Genomic DNA, 18,793 nt, shown 5'->3' on the forward strand with positions numbered 1-18,793 from the left:
GAACCATTTCAGTGCGCTCTCTGTGCGCTTAACTACTCAATATGCCGTGTTTCCAGTTAGATTTGAGGTATAAAATGTTGTTGGATCAGGCTAAAATCAGGTTCCTCTTTTAGGGAGTGACCTGTCTTCATGATGCATTTGTTATTTCTCTGGCCCACCATCAATAAGGCTTTAAATAAGCCTCTGAAACTTCCCCTTTAAATGTGTTCACCTATCTGCCCACTGCTCAATATGCCATGTTGTGTGCTGGTATTTTTTCTTCCGATTATTTGTGTTCTAGAACAGCATTTCTGTGTTTTTAGTTTTCAAATCTAAGAATATGTTTCCTTACGTTAGAAATGCTGACGAATTCAATCATCATGAACAAACTGCATACAATTGAAACGACTTGAAATAGAAACCATTTTACAAATGAAATGCTTTCATTATATTTTTATTTTTTACATTCACAAAATCAGTATGGGAAACAATAACCTCTTAAATGTCTGCTCCTACGCTCGTTTAATGTAACGTTTAATCTATCGCTTTTAAACAAAGTGCGCAGCAAACACGCATCGTGAACACTTTTTGAATAAGTAACCAACTTCAGCTGCCGAATACGGAGCTGCGAATAAGTAACCAAACGAATCTCAAACTGCGAATAAGTAACCAACTTCAGCCTCGTCATTTATTCATTACCAATCATCGAAACCATTGTTTCTTCATTTGCAGTGATGTCAGTAACGCGGTACTATAATCTTACCACTTTTTTCGGTAACGAGTAATATAACGCGCTACTATTTCCAGTCCAGTAATCAGATTAAAGTTACTTATCCAAGTAACTGTGTGTTACTATTTTTATTTTCCCTAGTAAAAATATATATATTTGCTTTCTTCTTGGCTCAGTTCTACTTTTGCGTCTGACCGTAGCGCTCGACTCCGCACGCTGCGCGCGACCCTGTGAGAGCGCGAGCACGTTTTACAAGTCATTCTTTGCAGTGTCCTCCCGTAACGATATGTGGTAGTATAAAGAAACACCCCTCAAAAACAGGGGAAGGAACATTTACCTGAAGAATTTTAATGTTGCATTGTATTCCACGTTTGAAAAGTGCTGGAATTTTGAATAACGTAGCCTACTTTAAAATGCTTGAAATTGTAATGGTAAGGACTCAAGGAGTCTTAGCCCTTTAAGTGACACTGGGGGGGCAATTGACCTGCTTCAATACATTATTACTGTTAAAAATGCTCTTCCAATAAAGTGAGTATTGGAAAAATTTATTTTGCTGCTGAATGTAACTACTAAAGTAACTTAGCAATCTAACGTAGTTACTTTTAAAATCAAGTAATCAGTAACGTAACTAAGTTACTTTTAAAAGGAGTAATCAGTAATCAGTAATCTGATTACTTTTTCAAGGTAACTAAGCCATCACTGTTCATTTGTTCCTTCTGGTTTATGTTCCTTCAATAAAAATAAGGTAAATTGTCTTTTTATTTCTTTCTTGAGAACACATATGTACATATACACTACACACACACAATAATAATAATAATAATATGTTTATTTTATATAGCGCCTTTCTCAAACCCAAGGTCGCTGTACACAAATGAAAGGGGAAAAATACAGGGCTTAGAAAGAGCGGAAATATTGAGAAAAGAGGAAAGTCTTGAGTTGAGTTTTGAAAGTAGAGAGAGAGTCAGAGGAGCGAATAGAGGGAGGTAACGAATTCCAGAGGGTGGGGGCAGCAACACTGAATGATCTGCCACCCATAGTAGAGAGTCTGTGTCGTGGGACAGAGAGCAAACCTAGGTTAGAGGACCTGAGCTGACGTGATGAGGTATGAAGGTGGAGAAGGTTGGAGAGATAGGAGGGTGCAAGACCATGCAGAGATTTGAATGTTAGGAGTAGGATTTTATAGTGAATGCGTTCAGAGATAGGAAGCCAGTGTAACTGATGGAGGATAGGAGTGATGTGTGCAGATTTCTTTGTGGTCATTAGAACTCTGGCTGCAGAATTTTGTATCTGTTGTAGGGGGCGAAGTGATTTAGCAGGTAGACCATAAAGCAGGGAGTTACAGTAATCTAGTCTGGAAGTGATAAATGCATGTACCAGGGTTTCGGCATCTTTTAGTGAAAGTATGGGGCGGAGCCTGGCAATTTTGCGGAGATGGAAAAAAGCAGATTTACGGATAGAGTTTATGTGTGGGATGAAAGTGAGAGAGGAGTCGAATGAAACGCCTAGGTTACGCACAACAGAAGACTGGGCAACCTGGATGTTATCAACAGATAGACTACAGTTGGAGAGGGCAGAGATGGCTGACTTGGTGCCGATGATCATGAACTCAGTTTTAGTAGGATTTAGTTTGAGGAAGTTATCCAGTGAGTTATCTCCTGAATGCAGGACAGCAGTGTGGTAGGAGGGAAAGAGTCAGAAGGGTGGAGATCCAGATACAGCTGTGTGTCATCCGCGTAAAAGTGATAGTTGATGTTGAAGGAGTGAATAATGTTACCAAGAGGAAGTAAGTACTGTATGTAATGAATAGTAGGGGACCAAGAACAGAACCCTGTGGTACTCCCTGGGTGACTGGGACAGAAATGGATTTGTGCTTTCCTATACTGACAAACTGACATCTGTTAGTAAGGTAGGATGAGAACCAAGAGAGCACAGTGCCGGACAGACCAAAACTGGAGAGACGTGAGAGGAGTATTTTGTGATTAACTGTATCAAAAGCAGCAGTTAAATCAAGGAGAAGAATGACAGATGCACGCCCAGAGTCAGAGGACAGGAGCAGGTTATTCAAAACACTGAGAAGAGCAGTCTCAGTGCTGTGTAAGGGACGAAATCCAGACTGGAATGTTAGAATTTCCCACAGAATACATTCCTATGGAAATACACTGAGACACAATACTGAGCTGTAGGTCTGAAGACGTGACTCAGACAGGACTACCTGGTCCAGGTTCCGTCGTAGACCACACAAACATCCACACACAGGTTCCGTCGTAGACCACACAAACATCCACACACAGATTCATGGAGGAGGCCACGCTGACCTCATACGACCTTCGTGTTAGCATCTCCTACCTGCAGGTTAGTATGCTACTAATCCATGTCATGACACTCACTAAGGCCTTTACTTCCTTTAAATGAAGAGCTGGATTAGATTAAGGGCTCAAGCGTGGGACGTTGACAAGGTGTTGCTACAGGATCCAAACAAAGCTACACGTTAAAGGTCGATCAGCTCTGTGTAATGAATGTAGGTGAAATCCGACTATGCAGGTCCTAGCCCAGTTATACTGTACTTATTACCAGTATTACCAATCCTACGGTACAAAGTGCCCTTGCCGGCGCAGTGGTGAAGGTCACGTGAGAATGTCACGTGAGAAGAGGAAGATGCTAGTCTCACTGCCCTGTATGTTGATACAGAAATTAACGTCAGATATCACAGGGTGACCAATTTGTAATGGAACACAGCTGCTTAATACAAGTGCATACGATGGAGTCAAGGCCGTTTCACACCACTCTCTGCAACCTGCGACGGCACACTGCCAGCAATAAACCCCCGTATTAATGTAGCATTCACACCACACATGCATGGCCTGTGACACCACAGAGATCATGTTCGCACCAAGCAAAGAAATACGCTTTGGGTATTTTTAGAAAAAGTTACTACCTAGAAACAGGACAAAATTTTTACTCAGGATCACAAACCTTGTGAAATGTCAATAAGTTGAATATTAGTCCAGACTGAAACACAATAAAAAATAAAATTGTTAGGCGCACAGGTGCACAATATGGGCTATATTATATCCACATTAGATACATGTAACAGACACACACACCATAATATTTCCTCATTCAATTGAATTCATTCAATCAAGCAATAAATAAATAAAAACGAGTTGGCAAATCTTCGATTCTTCATTACAAATGATCGTTTGAGTTTTTCAGCGATAAATCTAGTGACATGAGTTTGTACATTTGTACATCAAAGCACACTTAAATATACACTACAAAGTGCAACTGGACTTATGAGGATTATGGGATAAGAAGGCACTGAATTCACTTTTAAAGCTGCATTCTGTATGATTTGTATGAGTAATAAGTCAAAACTACTCTCTTTATAATGAATAATTATACTAGTTCATAATGTTTTCTCAGAGGTTTCAGATATGATCTCTGCCTCTAAAAGTATTCCACGAAGACGAAGCCTCCCACAGAATGCAGGCGCATGTTCTAAACCTGGTCTTCAAGAATTGCTGATGTGTGGAACCGGACACACTCGTGCTCTTCTGGAGATGGACCACTCCAGCAAGCTCTGTAGCTTCTCTTTGGCAAAAGGACCTCAAACCTGTGAAGCAAAAAATGCATACGGTGTTATTTCTGTGATATAGGGTCAAGAACAAGTTCTTTAAAGGCCCATGAAGTCTTCTTCCTTAACCTGTCTAACCATCTGGGATTTCTGGACCTCTGAAGCTGAAGCTGGTACTTCTTGTTAGCGCACTTCTTGTTAACCATGTTGAAAGTAGATAGAGGCACCTGTTTCCTGGGTTCCTCACGTAGTCTGCGCTCTTCGCTTTAAACATCGGCTCCGAGTCGGCGTCCGTCGTCACTCTGACGCAGCTCTCGCCACACACCAGCCGGAGGCCGTCTTGGTCACTCTGGTCGCCAGCTACGCCACTGAGCATGGGGAAATGGTACGGCCACTCAGAAGAATGACTCACAGTCCCCAAACCGCCTGTAAACCCTACAACTGAACCAAGTGTGTATGCAGGTCAATCAGGATCAGTAAATTCCATATAAGGAGCTAAATAGTATTTCTGGTCTTTGATGGATAAGAAATACATGAGTTCTAGAACTGAGCCCTAATGTCTGCCCATTGAAATTTGAATGGTTAGGTCTATGTATGCCCAGAGAATTAACCAACGTCCTTTCATAAGTCTTCCTGATTTAACCCCATTAACAATATTCCTCATTGCCTTGAGAACAATGAACATTTGAATATTGTGACTGCAGCAGCAACACAATGGCCACCTTCGTCTCTCCGCTTCCCCACTAACCCACCAAACCACATGTCATGTGGAAACATTACTTCTTTGTTTGCTCCAGCTTGCTTATTTGAATCTCACGGTCCTCCAAGACTCTCCTCAGAGACTCGATTTCTCTCTGCTTGTCCAACAGCTCCCTCTGCAGGCGATGGTTGGTCTCCTCCAGCGTCTCACAGTAGGCCTGCAACAGGTCAGAGTCACCGTCCCTGAGGGTAACCGCTCGGTCGCAAGAGCCAAATGCAATTTGTCAGAACAGAAGATATTTCTTACCCTGCTCTCTTCCAGACTATCAAAAGGCCCTGGTGGGTCATCTAAGCACAAGAATCCCCTTACTACATCACTGGGAACAGAAGGCAGAAATGCTGTGTGTAGTGTAGTATTGTTCTTGACAACAACCATGACAAATCATGTAATATGTGTATATGTTTGTGTGTGTGTGTGTGTGTGTGTGTGTGTGTGTGTGTGTGTGTGTGTGTGTGTGTGGCCCTGTACCTGTTGATGATGTCCTTATGGGTGACCAGGTTACGCAGGAAGGACTGTAGCCCCAGCCGTCTGGCCTCCAGGAAGTCCATGTCATAGTTGTCTTTGAACCAACGCTTGGGCGGCAGATCGAGCCTGAATTTGGGAAACGACTCTCTGAGCTGATGCGGGTCACGCACACATGCACACACACCCGCACACACGCCCATACACAAACGCACGCACACACAAGCGCACATCAACGATATGTGAGCGCTGTGAGACTCTTGACTGTGCCTAGATCACCCCGCCATCACCTGACCGCAGGTGTGTCCTCCAAACCTTGTCATTGAGTCTGCAGAAGTCAGTGTATCGTCTAAAAATAACCCAGCTCTCATCCGGGGCTCTCTGTACCAGGATCTTGTACACCTGCAACAGATAGGCAAAGATGAAGCACTTCCTTAGTAATGTGGAATGTACTGTATGTGTATGGAGGTGGTATCAAAATGATGATTACGTAACATTTTCCTAAGCAATATTTTCCTAGAACTTCAAAAAGGGGTTTAAGCTTCCACGTCTATCATGTGCCGATGTCTATTTGACCATTATTTCCAGAATAAGAGTTACTCAAACGTCCCTCCTCCATTAAACCGTACTACAGCTTTTACTGTAATACCAGCTGATTTTACAGACTCGGTAAGGCATTCACCTGACGCGATGACACCCACCACCACCCGAAGCTTACCGTAAACTTTGCCCTTTCCTCCATCACTTCGTATCCAAGCAGCGTGGGTGTGGGCGCTGCGCCCTGCCAGTCGGCGCCGTCGGCTCCGTCCTCCTCGCCGGTTAGCATTCTCAGAGCATCCGTGCTCTGGTGCTGGTAAGGCACACAAGGCCCTCTCCTCATCCAGCTGTTTCGGGGCAGCGCATCAAGGCTGCCCGACAGATTGCCAAGCGAGGACGCTCTCCTGTGCCCATGTCGGGCACTCCCGTACGTGCTCCGCAAGAAAGGGAAAGGGACAAACGAGGCAGCCATAACTGCAAATTTCAGGGATGAAAACAAAAGTTATAGAGATGTTGCAGTGACAGACATTTGGGCATTTTGTCACGCGCTAGAAGAACGCACTGCGCACTGCGCATATGGAGTCACCAACGCGCAACGTCGTGGATATGTGGAATGTGCTGGCGGAGCTGGACCAAAAACAATGGCTCCGTTTTTACTGCATGACTAATCTTTGGAGGGCTTTAAGATAAGGGGGAGGCGTGGGCCAAGCGAGGTTTAATCATTACAATGCGTTGAAAAACGCCGTTACATACATAACGTACGTAGCTGAATAGCAGAGTTATACGAATACCATACGTAATATTTGCATTTGAATACCGCACAACCTCCCGATACGTTCAACGTTAATTATGAAGAGACGATGCAGAGTTGGAGACGTTAGAAGAGAAGGTCTCAGAAATAGGCCAAGCGATTTACATCCACAATACGACATGCAAAATCCTTCTGCGCTTCAGACATTATTATCTTTCTCGAGTAATTTATAAGACCCACCATAACTAACACTACTGTCCTACAGAATGTAATTTAGTATGATACTTACCTAATGCAGGTTAATTGTCAAGACGGATCAGCAATGTTATATGAACGAAATGGTGGGGAAATAAACGCTGAATTTAAGATCTAGCTACACGATCAGCTGATTGTTTGAGCGTCCACAAACGCGCAATCTCGGGAGTGTTTTTGTCTAGGGATGGAACACTGCCCCCCTGCGTGATGAATTAAAAACGGGAGCCAACCGGACCGGATCTGGGCGTGTAGAGCCCACCCGCTTGCGTTCCCCTCCCATTACCATTACCAGTTCACCAAGTTAGGGGGAAAATAGCAACAGACCAAAAACACGTGGTGAGGTTTCGTTATTAATACAGGGCTTAGGTGAAGCAATAATAATTGGAAGGGACAGTTTTCTGGGAAATTCCAAGAAGTCTGTTACTTTATGGGAAAAACAAATAGGTCCAAGCGGCATAATGATGTGGAATTAGGATAGTGGGGTCGTAAGTGCTGGAACAGTAGATACAGGAGCCCTAATGTATCCTGGAAAATGGAGAGCAAGCGTTTATTGAGTAGGTAAGGCAATTAGAGCCCATTAGAGCCCATCCTGGGGACAAACTAAGCCGTCAGTCCCCGACACCTCCAGGGATCTCGGTCCAAACGGACATCACCGGATTACACCGCAAACTCTGAATTTGTCAAACTGTGGACACGCCCCCTCATCACACCCGGAAGTAACCTCGGTCGGAGCGCTCCGAACCTCGCGCTCCGAACGTCGGCTCGCACGCACGCGCGCGCCTGGGCGGAGTAGAATCACGGCCGTGAGCGCGAGACCTCGTCCTGGGCGAATCTCGTACTGGACACGCATTTTATTAGGAAGCGCGTGCATAATTAACGTTAGGTGGTATCTACAGACACTGGCGTTTTTACGGTAACGTTTGTTGAGTGTGTGTGTGAGTGAGTGTGTGTGTTTGTGTGAGTGTGTGTGACGGAGTTAGAAGCGAAACGCAGATCCACCCGACAGTCGCGGCAGAGTCGCTCGGACATTTTAAAGTTTCGCACGCGCATCGTCGTCCGCGTCTGAGCTCCCGAGCGCCTGTTTCGGTCCGCGGGGATCACGCGCTCCAGTCCGTCATGTCGGTGTCCTGATGCGTCGGTTCGTTCGCTCCACCCGTGTCGCGTGCGGCTTGTCGGTAGCGCGAGCTCTCGGTTCCATTTTCGCTGCGGAGAAGCGGCGCACGGGCCCGCGGTGAGCGCGCACATCCACCATGGAGCAGACGGGCTGCGTTAACATCGGCAGCCTGACCAGCACGTTACCGGTGATCCCCTACCGAAAACTAACGGACTTGCACTATATCAGCAAAGGTGGGTTCGGCACCGTGTTCCGAGCTCAGCACAGCGACTGGCGCACCACCGTCGCCATTAAGTGTTTGAAACTGGATTCGCCTGTTGGTGAAAGGTAAGGTCGAGAACTTGTGTGCTGCTTTTGACATTTTGACGTTAAAGTTTGTTTTGGCGACTGCATCGACGTGTTTATTGACCATTGACTGGTTCATTGCGGGTGTGCGCATTAATGCATTACCGGCTGCTTACCTTTCTTCGCCCGGTCTGCAGTTTCATAGGCAGCTAGCACGGTTCACTTGGCTTAGATCTCCACTATACCAGCTGCCTCCGCCAGAAAAAAAGTTAATAAAATATTCTCAACAACCTACAGGTCATAATGTAAACCGAATATGGCAGCAATGATGTATTTGGGTGGTGTACACTCAGCCAGGAAGACCCTGCTTGTTCAGTGTTTATATTTTGATTGTATTATTAGTTATCAAGATATACATTGTTGGGGGTTTATAGTTTTCTATTAATTTGTATTTATTGTATTGTATACAAAGCACCACCAGAAATGAAACAAAAATCTGAACCGACGTTCGGTACAAATTTTATGACAAGTAGTCTTGTCACTACTAACAGACATGAGATGAGACAAGGTTTTGTTTTAAAGCTCTTTTCAGTCTGGTCTGGTGGTGGTGGTGTTGGTGGTTGTGGTGGAATTAATTATTTGACCCTTTAAAACTTCCTCACAGGGAACGCAATTGTTTACTTAAAGAGGCTGAGGTGTTACACAAAGCCAGGTTCAACCACATCATCCAGATCTTTGGGGTGTGTAATGAGCCGGAGTTCTTCTGCATAATCACAGAGTTCATGACCAACGGCTCCCTGGACGAGCTGCTTCATGAGGTAAGACTTCTGGACACTGGCCCTCGGCCAGCATCCACCATTGTAGCTCCTTTTTTAATCTTGGTCTAAATGATAATGGTACATTCTGTAACATTCTCTCTGTGTGTTATCAGAGATTCACGCTCTGCTCATCCTGTCTCCCCACCTCCTGTGTGTGTGTGTGTGTGTGTGTGTGTGTGTGTGTGTGTGAGGCAGAAAAGCATGTACCCCGTGGTGGCCTGGCCCCTGAGGTTACGTGTTCTGTATGAAATCGCACTAGGGGTCAACTTCCTTCACAACATGAGCCCACCGCTGCTTCACCATGATCTGAAGACACAGAACATCCTTCTGGACGGGGAGTACCACGTGAAGGTTCGTGAGCTCCGTAGTGGTCAACCTGGACCACACTGTTATCTTTTACCCGTCAGCATTGAACTGTTGAAAAGATCGCAGCTTACCTCAGCTTTAGCAAAAGTTTGTTGATCGGTGTTTCAGTTATTGATTTACTCCTACACTACACGGTTGGAGTGTGGGACCTTACTGATAGCCATGACTCCTACTGTCCACATCCATGAGTAACCATTCCCAGAAACGGCCGTGTTCTTTTCCACACCTCTGTGCTAGTTCTGTTCTCCAGCAGGCTAAATGTTTCAGTCGTTAGACAGGACGAGCCTGCCTCCTGTTAACCTGCTTGATCTCCATGCGAAAAAGCAGAAGGCGATTTTTACATTGATGATTTTAGTACCTATTTTTTATAGATTTTTCCTCTTTTCATAAACACCATAATCATCAAGATCATAAGTGCCAGTTGTCAGTCTACAAATTTAATCCAAAATAAAGTAGTATGAAATAAATAAGAGAGATAAAACATTGCTGATGAATCAGCCGTGCTATTAATGACCGTTATACCACATTTATTGTCACAGCTGAGTAATAGTATGATTTAGCCATTTCCTCCAGATCTTAAAAAAAAAACATATTTTTTGCCAATGTCAAAGCAAATTTGAGGATTTCTATGTCATAAATGTCATGAACCAATTGCCACTGGGGCATTTTTGTGCAGTTGTCTTCTTGTTGGCTGCTAGACACACCTGCAGCAGGTATATATCCACTCCTACCATCTGTTATCTCCTACCAGACTGTCTGCTGTGTTCCCCAAAAATCAGAACCGAACAGGTCTTGGGCATGTCACAGTGCAGAATATTGCTAAAATAAGACCTAATCGATCCCAGTAGTATAGAATATTGGTACATGTGTGTGACCTGTATCTGTCCCACATCAGTGGTACAATAATGTTTCTATCAAGGTTGAAGTCATACCACGCTGCACTGATTTAACTGTAATAAAAAAAAAACCTGTTATTCCAGCAAAATTCACACCAGTTCTAGAACTTGTGTTTATAAATTGTGTTTTGCCCACGCGACACCCCCAGTCCCGGGGGATATACCGATGTTAAGTACCTTCCCCCAGGTGTCGCTGACACATTCAGTTGACACAATTTGAGGAAATTCCAGAAGCATTGTGTTCAGTACACATTTTAAATTACAAAGGCTATACATATATATACTTAGATGTGGGCTGCAATTCAAATCGTGTTCTCTGATAGACGACGTCCAGCCAAAACGTCTCACTTGACCTTTTTCCGTATGGAATCCCGCTGGTTGTCATGGAGCTCCTGACCCTTGACCCTTTTGCTCCTTCGTTAACAGATAGCTGACTTTGGCCTGTCCAAATGGCGCCAGATTTCCATTAGCAAAGGGTCGGGTTCTAAGCCTGCCGAGATGGGCGGGACCGTCATATACATGCCGCCCGAAGAATACGAACCCCACCGGACCCGACGGGCTGACGTCAAGCAGGACATGTACAGGTACGATACACGGCTGGGCAGAACCTGCTCCGTGTTCTAGTGGAACTTCTCATTAAATATTGATGAAACATTTCCAAGTAGCAAATCGATGAATTTATTTTATCTTATGTTATTGTTATTTATTTTAAACATCATGCCGATGTAAATGAGTCTTGGAAGGACTTGCAGGGAAAGTTTCAGATAAGCTGTTGAATACCATCAGTAAATCAAACAGGATCCGCTATGTGTGTTCAGGAGAGAGTCCCGCCTCCTTTTGTCAAACAGAGGGAAATCTAAGAGTCTTTATCTTACAGGTGGTTTACTGATTAGCTGTTTATAAATCCAGTAGGGTCATAAAGTTCCCACTGGCTGTGTGTAAGCGCTCGCTGAGAGAAGTAAATCCTGAGGGATAGATTTTCTAATGTGTTTCTGAGTTTGCTATTTTTAAGAATTATTTAAGATGGCTGTGTTGGAAATGTTCTAGATAAAATATTACACTCTAGTCTGAAATTGCTGTATTTTCACATTATTCTTGTTCCAGTTTGTTTCTGTGTTTATAGGCACTGACTAGTAATGGCAAGTTCAATCAGCTTGAGTATTTAAGATTAATAATCGTTCTAAGTGTGTGTGTGTGTGGGGGGGGGGGGGGGGGGGTCTTCCTTTTTCTAAGTAATAGTCTGAAACATTTATTATTAATAGACCGAAACCTTTCTGTTAGTGCGTGGCTCTGTCGCTCCTTATTTTGACGCTGCTTGTGGTCAGCTGTTGTTTTATAGCGGTGATTCTCCATATTTCCTCACTGCGGCCTTTCTGGCGATTCGTAGCCAGCTGACCTGATGACCTCATCTGTTTCTATGTGGGGGTGGGGGGGTTTGCGGGGTGTCTCGTATACTGGCTGAGGAGCCCATACCTCACCCCTGCGTTCACTCCGCTTGCCTCGCGGTCCGGCCCGGCCCTTCGCAGACCAGAGCGAGAGTGTCATAACTTGTGGACGATAGTGAGAGTTCTTTTTTTTTCTCGCTCTGTCCTTCCTCTTCCTCTGAGGGGATTCCCTGGCCAGGCTGCCGTGCCACTCGTCATGTCTTCTGCTTCTTCTTTCAGCTATGCTATCATCATGTGGGAGGTACTGTCTCGACGGATCCCTTTCGAAGGTAAGCAGAAGGGGGAGTTTTGTGTGTGTGTGTGTGTGTGTGTTGGGGGGGGGGGGGGGGGGGGGGGGGTGCATCAGGCTACCAGACCGGTTTGCTAGCATACCGCAAGCGTTTTTGGCCGCTCATTCTCATGAGTGTTTTTTTTTTTTTTAACCATTCCATTTCAGTGTCTTAACGAATTATGATCCAGTGTTGAATCAAAACCTTTGGTGATTAATTAACTTGGATAATTCATTTGTGTTGACTTTAATACAGGCAGCAATTTATTTTTTGTTTTGAAGACTGGAATGTGTTAGAAGGGCCTAATGTTCTGTAGATAGCCTGATGTGGGTGACCGTCCCTGCCATGACACAGGGATTACTCCCCTTCATTCTCTTTGGCTTACATGTGGCTGAGGACACAAAGCCTTAATTGTTTTTGTATCTTCTTGCCAGATGCCACCAACCCAATGCAGATCATGTTCAGCGTCCTGCGCGGGACACGGCCCGACACGGGATTGGACAGCCTGCCGGCAGACATTCCCAGCAGAGAGACCCTTATCAACATCATGACCTGCGGCTGGACCGCCAACCCAGACGAGCGTCCCTCCTTCCTCAGTGAGAGTCCGGCTTCACCTCCTCCAGCCAAAGGAGCATTTAAGGCTGCCAACCAGGCTCCCTACCCTGAGGGAACGCAATCTAATTTGGCTCTCGTTTTCGATTAAACTTTTCAGCCTCCTTCCCAGAACTGTTACATGTAGCAGGTTGCGTAATAGCCACAGAGCAGTGTGTCTATTTTTACCTTCCTGTGTTGAGGCCCTCCTGTTTGAGGGACTCTGATTTTTTAGTGGCACATTTTAACGTTACACTACTCTCCGCTCCTTTAGTTCCTCTTATTGCTTCCTGCCGTGCTTTCGTGTGGCAGCTGCTTGTAATCCTGTGTGGCGTTTTGAAGCTGTTTGGTCATGTGTGTGCTGACTCCGCCCACCAGACTGCCTGAAGGAGCTGGAGCCCATGCTGCGCAGGTTTGACGAAATCGATGTCCTGGAGGCCGTCCTGGAGGTCAAAAGGTCAAAGGTGAGCAGGCTTCAAAAGGTGAACTTTGGATTATTAGACGTGTTCAACAGTGAGATTCTCAAAAAGTTTTTATTGAATACTTGAATATTGTCCAATCGGAGAGACATAAGCTCAATGTGGGAACAGTCCTTTACGAACACAGTAAAACTGAGCGTGGTGATATTTATTCAGAGACCTCGAAAAGTTCAACCGTTCCTAAATAGGGAAATGCCGTTTGGTTCCTGTCCGCTTTGCCTGCAGTTCATGCGTCCGCTGGGCCACGGCCTGCCGACCCCAACCGACGCCAAGAGCCTGGAAGTGAAGTGTCTGAAGGAGCCGCCCACTCCATGGCCTGTTAGTGTCCACGCCACATTTACACCAGACCTCATCTTCTCCATTCACACGCTTAATCGAGTCCTCCGTGCTTCTGCTGTTGTGAATATCCAGGCAATGTCTCAACGAGACGTTTGCCCTCTTCCTGCAGATGTTTGTGTCACTTTCAAACTTTGATCACTGCCAGCTGTTGCTGCTCCGGTCGTGAGCCGGTGTAGGTTATATTGTCATTTGATGTTTGACTGTGGTGTTTATGTGACAGGACAACAGCTCCACCTCTGGATCTGGTTCCTGCTCTTCCCAGGATACAGATATGTCCCAGCCGGGCTTCCTTACCATGTCAAGTCCCTCTCAAGGTAAGCCATTTTCCCAAGATGAACCATTTTGTCGTCCAGTTTTTGATGAAGAGTATTACAGCTTGTATTTGGATTGTCTAGTTGTGTTTGAAAGCCATGCAGGTTATTGGTTGATATTTTGTAATTCCCTGTGCACTGAACATTTTCTAGGTGGACCATTGCCGTCGGTCCTGTCCCTTCCTATGGACACCCCAAAGCCCCTGATGGACCAAGGCAGCCAGAACAACCTGAACCCCGAGTATCAGACAGCGCAGCCCATCTCTGACTTCAACATCCCTCTGAAACCCCACCTCCCCCAGACCGAGACTGACCTGCCCTTAAACTTTCATCCACTCACACTGCAGACACACCCACAAGGTATGTCACATGACTGATCTAACTAGACCTACAAGCCACTTCTGGTTCATTTTGTAGCTAATCGTGCTTGATAATTGAGTAGGCTGGAGAGTGGAAGCGTTCCGCTCTTTTGTTTGGAGCATAACCTCTGCGGCCCCGCCCTCATTTGTCCTCAGACTTCCCATTGGCGTCGGACAACCAGGGCCCAGCGGCGCGCTGGATTGGCTGTCGTCGGGAGGAAGTGGTGCAGCAGATGACGGAGGCGTGTCTCAACCAGAGCTTGGACGCGCTGCTCTCCCGAGAGCTCCTCATGTGCGAGGACTACGAGCTCGTGGCCAACCAGCCGACCCGCACGGCCAAGGTCCGGAAGCTCCTGGACACGTGCGAGCGCCACAGCGAGGAGTTCTGCCGCGTGGTCGTGCGCAAGCTACAGGAGAACAAGCAGATGGGCCTGCGGCCGTACCCGGACCTCACCTCGCCGACGGTGGCCCCGCCCCCACCGTACTCCTCCGCCAGCGCTCCGCCCTTCTCCACCTCCTACAACAACACCCGCAACGTGTTCTGAGCCCGCCTCCGAGACCGAGGATGTCCGCGAGAGACGACTCGAGTTTTGTGCGCTTGTTTCGTTTTCTATTTTTCCCCCGATAAATTGTTTTGCTGTATGCTCTTTGGTGATTGGATAAGCATCGTTGCCTGCGTTGTCAGATGGTTGGAGTTGGAGTTTTTCCACATCGGCCCTTGTCCCAGAGGGTTGCTAAGCAATCAGGCCTTCCAGTTCGGTCACCATGTTGATGAGTTTATCTGGTGTTTTTTTGTTGTTGTCGGGGACAAGAGACTGTTAAAATGGACAGAAGACTCTGGCAGACTGAGTGAAAGCTCGCTGTCTTATGGACGTTTCCAGCCACGTGTCTCCACACCCTGATGAAAAAACAGCAGCTCCCGTCTTCCTCTACAAAGCTCGCGGCCTTTTTTTTTTCTTTATTGTGCATTGACGCAGGTCCCTTATGTAGCTTTTATACACTGTAGGAATCACAAACCTCTTGTCTTTTTTCCTCTCACAACAAACCAGACCTTTTTATTTGGCTGGTGAACTTCGGTAAGGTTGATTACGGTCAGTTAGGTTTTTTTGACAATGCAGCAGAAAGGTAATTTAGTTGTTCTCAAATTTAGTTTGCTGTCCTGACGTGACTTGTTTTGGTTTGTGTGTAGGTAAATAGCAGGTTCTGTATATGGTGTATAGTTGACGGCCATGTCTGAAATGGGACACTGTTTCTGGTCGATGTCTTTGGTTCAGCCTTGTTAGAGGTTCAAATGCTACATCAACACTCTTGTGTTCACTTGTTCACTACATATTACTCACAATGCACAATCATGGCATATATATATAATCCATAATTCATCTGAAACATACTCCAGTGAAATGCAGGTACTGGCACTCCTGATATTGACTTTGTAATTAACATTGCTTTAAATTATTCGGTGGAGAAATCCTATTATAGGTTTGCTTAAGCTGGCAAAGCCACAGTTACTCTGAGGTATAAAGCTTTGATCAGGTCCTCAGTAGTGAGGTTATGAAGGAACTGTGGCAGGTCCAGACTGTCCTCTCTCAAACGTCATTTCACATATTCAGCAGTTTGCTTATGGGGAATTGTGAACAAGTAATAAGCAATTTCAAACATATTCATTGCTTTGCAAGAAGGTCTGGCTGCAGGCTTTTTTTGGTTGAAATGGGATTTCACTGTAGTGTTGGAGTGAAATTGCTGGTTCTGAATGCTTGACGCGGCTTAAATTTGCTCCGTGACGGGGACACTGTTAAAACAGGAAGGTGGATGTACGGATATATTTTTGGCTTAACAACACCTTCAAAGACACCCAGTGCTGTGGTGATGTCAGGCGCCACCTTGCTCCATTATCTTCATTTGAAGTGGCCCAATAATGAAAGGGAATCATTGTCCTGGATCTGTTACACTCGTGAGCACAATGTTTACGCACTGACTGCTAGTCTGAATATTTGGCACAGTGGACAGTGGCTTGTGCCCTCCAGACAGCTGTGGAGTTGTTGAGATGGAGAACACTGTGTCTAATGCTTAGGTCTGGATTTAACTTGCACCAGAAAAGGCCCAATGTGTAATACATTGTCCAATCACAGAGGAGAATTTCATCCCAAAAAGTTAGGAAGGACAGCTGGACTTAAATCTTTGGTTGCACTGGTAGCCTTTGTGTTTGAGTTTTTGTTTTTTTTAACGGAGTAGAATGTGTTCGTTTACAATAGCCAGGTTATTTTTGTTTGTTTACTTGTAAGCATAAGGCTTGGGGCTGTGTGGATGTAGTTGGTTCCTGAACTTCAAATGGATTACAAGACTGAAGTATAATGTCTGCTGCCTGATAAACATCCACCAGACTGGACAAAATGGATTGTGGATCCTTTCAGTCAGCTCCTGTGTTGTTTTTACAACTGCTTTTTTGGGGGAATTGTGATTTGCCTGGTTCTGTCTCTATCCAGGATATTTATTTTTCTGATACTCCAGAATTATCGTCTTCCATCATGAAAATGATCTAAAATTAATATGTTAATTGGTGAGCCAAATGTGTTTACACTGTTATGTTATTAATATTTTTTGAAGACTCCACAAATCAACACTGCAGGTTTTTAACTGGGTTCAAATCTGGAGTTGGAGAGTGCAAAACTGATTTTCTATGTTCCTGCTGAGATTTCTATCTGGTTTTTGATGTGTATTTTGGGGTCATTCTCTTGCTGGTAGATTCACGCTTCTGATAAAGGCTATCAGATTTTGACCTAAAACTACAACTAGCAGCAAAATAGCAAAACAAATTATTTAAGCATTTGGTTGTGTTTAATAATTCCCAGCTCATTTTTATAACCATTCCCTTATCAGCAGGTCCCCAATATTCAGTCAAAATTTGACCTGACATCTCTTTGGCTTTTGTCCAAGTTGGAATGTTAACAAGGGGACTTCACATGTGTGTGACCTCATATTTGTATCCGAACAAAACAGGAAATGGTCACATCAGTGGAGATCCGGCAGTGTAGTGGGGTTATTTCCCTCCAATTATGCAGATTTTAGTTTTATTTTACATGTTTTTTTTACAGGTGCCAATAAACTTGCCGCATTTTTTTTTTGTTTGTTTGTTTTTTAAGAACACTGAAATTATTCTGAAAATAAAACATTCTCGTAGAAATATTCTCAATTTGATCGATGTCGTGATGAATGTTTTAATCGTACAATCATATTTATCATGTGGTTTATAAGATCTCTCGCCTGGTTTCTTGAGGGCTGACCATAATTCTGGAGTAGTTTGTAATTATGTGCATGTCTTGGCTATATAAAGCTAACGGACATCGAGGCTCCTTGCTTTACAAGCACGGAGTCTTTCGCTTTTAATTTAGACTTCTAGGAAAGAGCAGGCGTTTGTGAAACCACGGGCAACCATCACCACCCACTAGCGCTGGACTACGTCTTAAGCTGTTACTTTTATCCCGGTCTCCCGGAGGCAGGAAACCCGAGGAGCTCAAAGTCCTTTTCACGCTTCAATCAAGCAGCCCCACTGCTGTACAAATGAATGTGATGGTGTACTGACCCTTCTCTACCATTGGAACTGTCTTGTCTGTAGGCCTTGATTTTGTGTTTTGTACCTCTGGCAAAGATGAAGTGTCGTCAGTATTGTTATGTGCGTAGACAGGTAAATTATACAGCACCAGGCATGTTTTCTGGTGTTGTGCCTTGAACAGGCTTATAATGTTATATCGCTCCATTGTGCAAATTGCTGTGCCGGTTCCATTGATGGATGTCGAGTGGCAGGAGCACATGCCTTTTATAGATCTGCTCATCAGAACATCATCTTGCAACATCAGATGTGTAGACTGGAAAAACCGAATTCATTACCGAACACATTCTGGAAAAATAGTCCATTGCCTTAATATCTAGGCCAGGCCTAAATTAAGATGATTGGTTGCTGTTGTCATAGCGATGTCGTGCGTTGTAGTTATGAACTGTATAGAAGTGCCATATCTTCAACTGGCTGAAGACAAAGATCCCACCTTTTGCCTCTAAGGCGAGAAGCCGTCCTCTCCCATAACCACGTGCACATCTCAAACGCTGTGTGACTTATGTAGCACTGTACAGTTGTCAGAAATGTCATTTCTGTACATGGTGAGGAACCTCTGGAAGAGGACTAACTTTTCAAGCTGTAATTAAAATACGTTGAATTCCTTCCAGTTTCGAGTGCTCTGTTGTTGTTTATACCTAAGGCTTGACAACGGTGATTTCGACATGCCTCCCTAGCCAGGAGTATGCTCGTCTTAAGGAAGACCAAGGTGACATGCTGTTCCATCTTAACTAGAGTGTTGGAGTAGGAATTAAACGTTGATTGGTTCTTTATCAGGATATTACAGGTCTTTTTGTTCATTTCTTCATCACTGTTTCTACAAAATGCTCTCAGTACCCATGATAAAGGTTATTGTTTAAAAA

At 44.8% G+C, this 18,793-nt stretch overlaps 2 protein-coding genes across 2 annotated transcripts; one reads left to right on the forward strand and one right to left on the reverse strand.

Annotated features, from left to right (window-relative positions):
* Nucleotides 1–417: 417 nt before the first annotated feature.
* On the reverse strand, nt 418–7,656 carry LOC143474511 (sorting nexin-16). Its single transcript, XM_076971983.1, has 8 exons — nt 7,086–7,656; nt 6,227–6,519; nt 5,824–5,910; nt 5,515–5,663; nt 5,293–5,362; nt 5,067–5,203; nt 4,514–4,654; nt 418–4,325 (listed from the first exon to the last, which is right to left on the reverse strand). The coding sequence occupies exons 2-8, from the start codon at nt 6,515–6,517 to the stop codon at nt 4,211–4,213; spliced, it is 990 nt and encodes a 329-aa protein (XP_076828098.1). The 5' UTR covers nt 6,518–6,519; nt 7,086–7,656; the 3' UTR covers nt 418–4,210.
* A 186-nt stretch (nt 7,657–7,842) lies between these two features.
* Nucleotides 7,843–17,513, forward strand: ripk2 (receptor-interacting serine-threonine kinase 2). Its single transcript, XM_076971982.1, has 11 exons — nt 7,843–8,492; nt 9,115–9,268; nt 9,464–9,619; nt 10,957–11,114; nt 12,195–12,244; nt 12,679–12,840; nt 13,214–13,299; nt 13,540–13,632; nt 13,874–13,967; nt 14,118–14,324; nt 14,480–17,513. The coding sequence occupies exons 1-11, from the start codon at nt 8,302–8,304 to the stop codon at nt 14,866–14,868; spliced, it is 1,740 nt and encodes a 579-aa protein (XP_076828097.1). The 5' UTR covers nt 7,843–8,301; the 3' UTR covers nt 14,869–17,513.
* The last annotated feature ends 1,280 nt before the right edge of the window (nt 17,514–18,793 follow it).

Source organism: Brachyhypopomus gauderio, chromosome 14 (assembly GCF_052324685.1).
Source record: "Brachyhypopomus gauderio isolate BG-103 chromosome 14, BGAUD_0.2, whole genome shotgun sequence".
In the NCBI taxonomy this organism is placed as follows: Eukaryota; Metazoa; Chordata; class Actinopteri; order Gymnotiformes; family Hypopomidae; genus Brachyhypopomus; species Brachyhypopomus gauderio.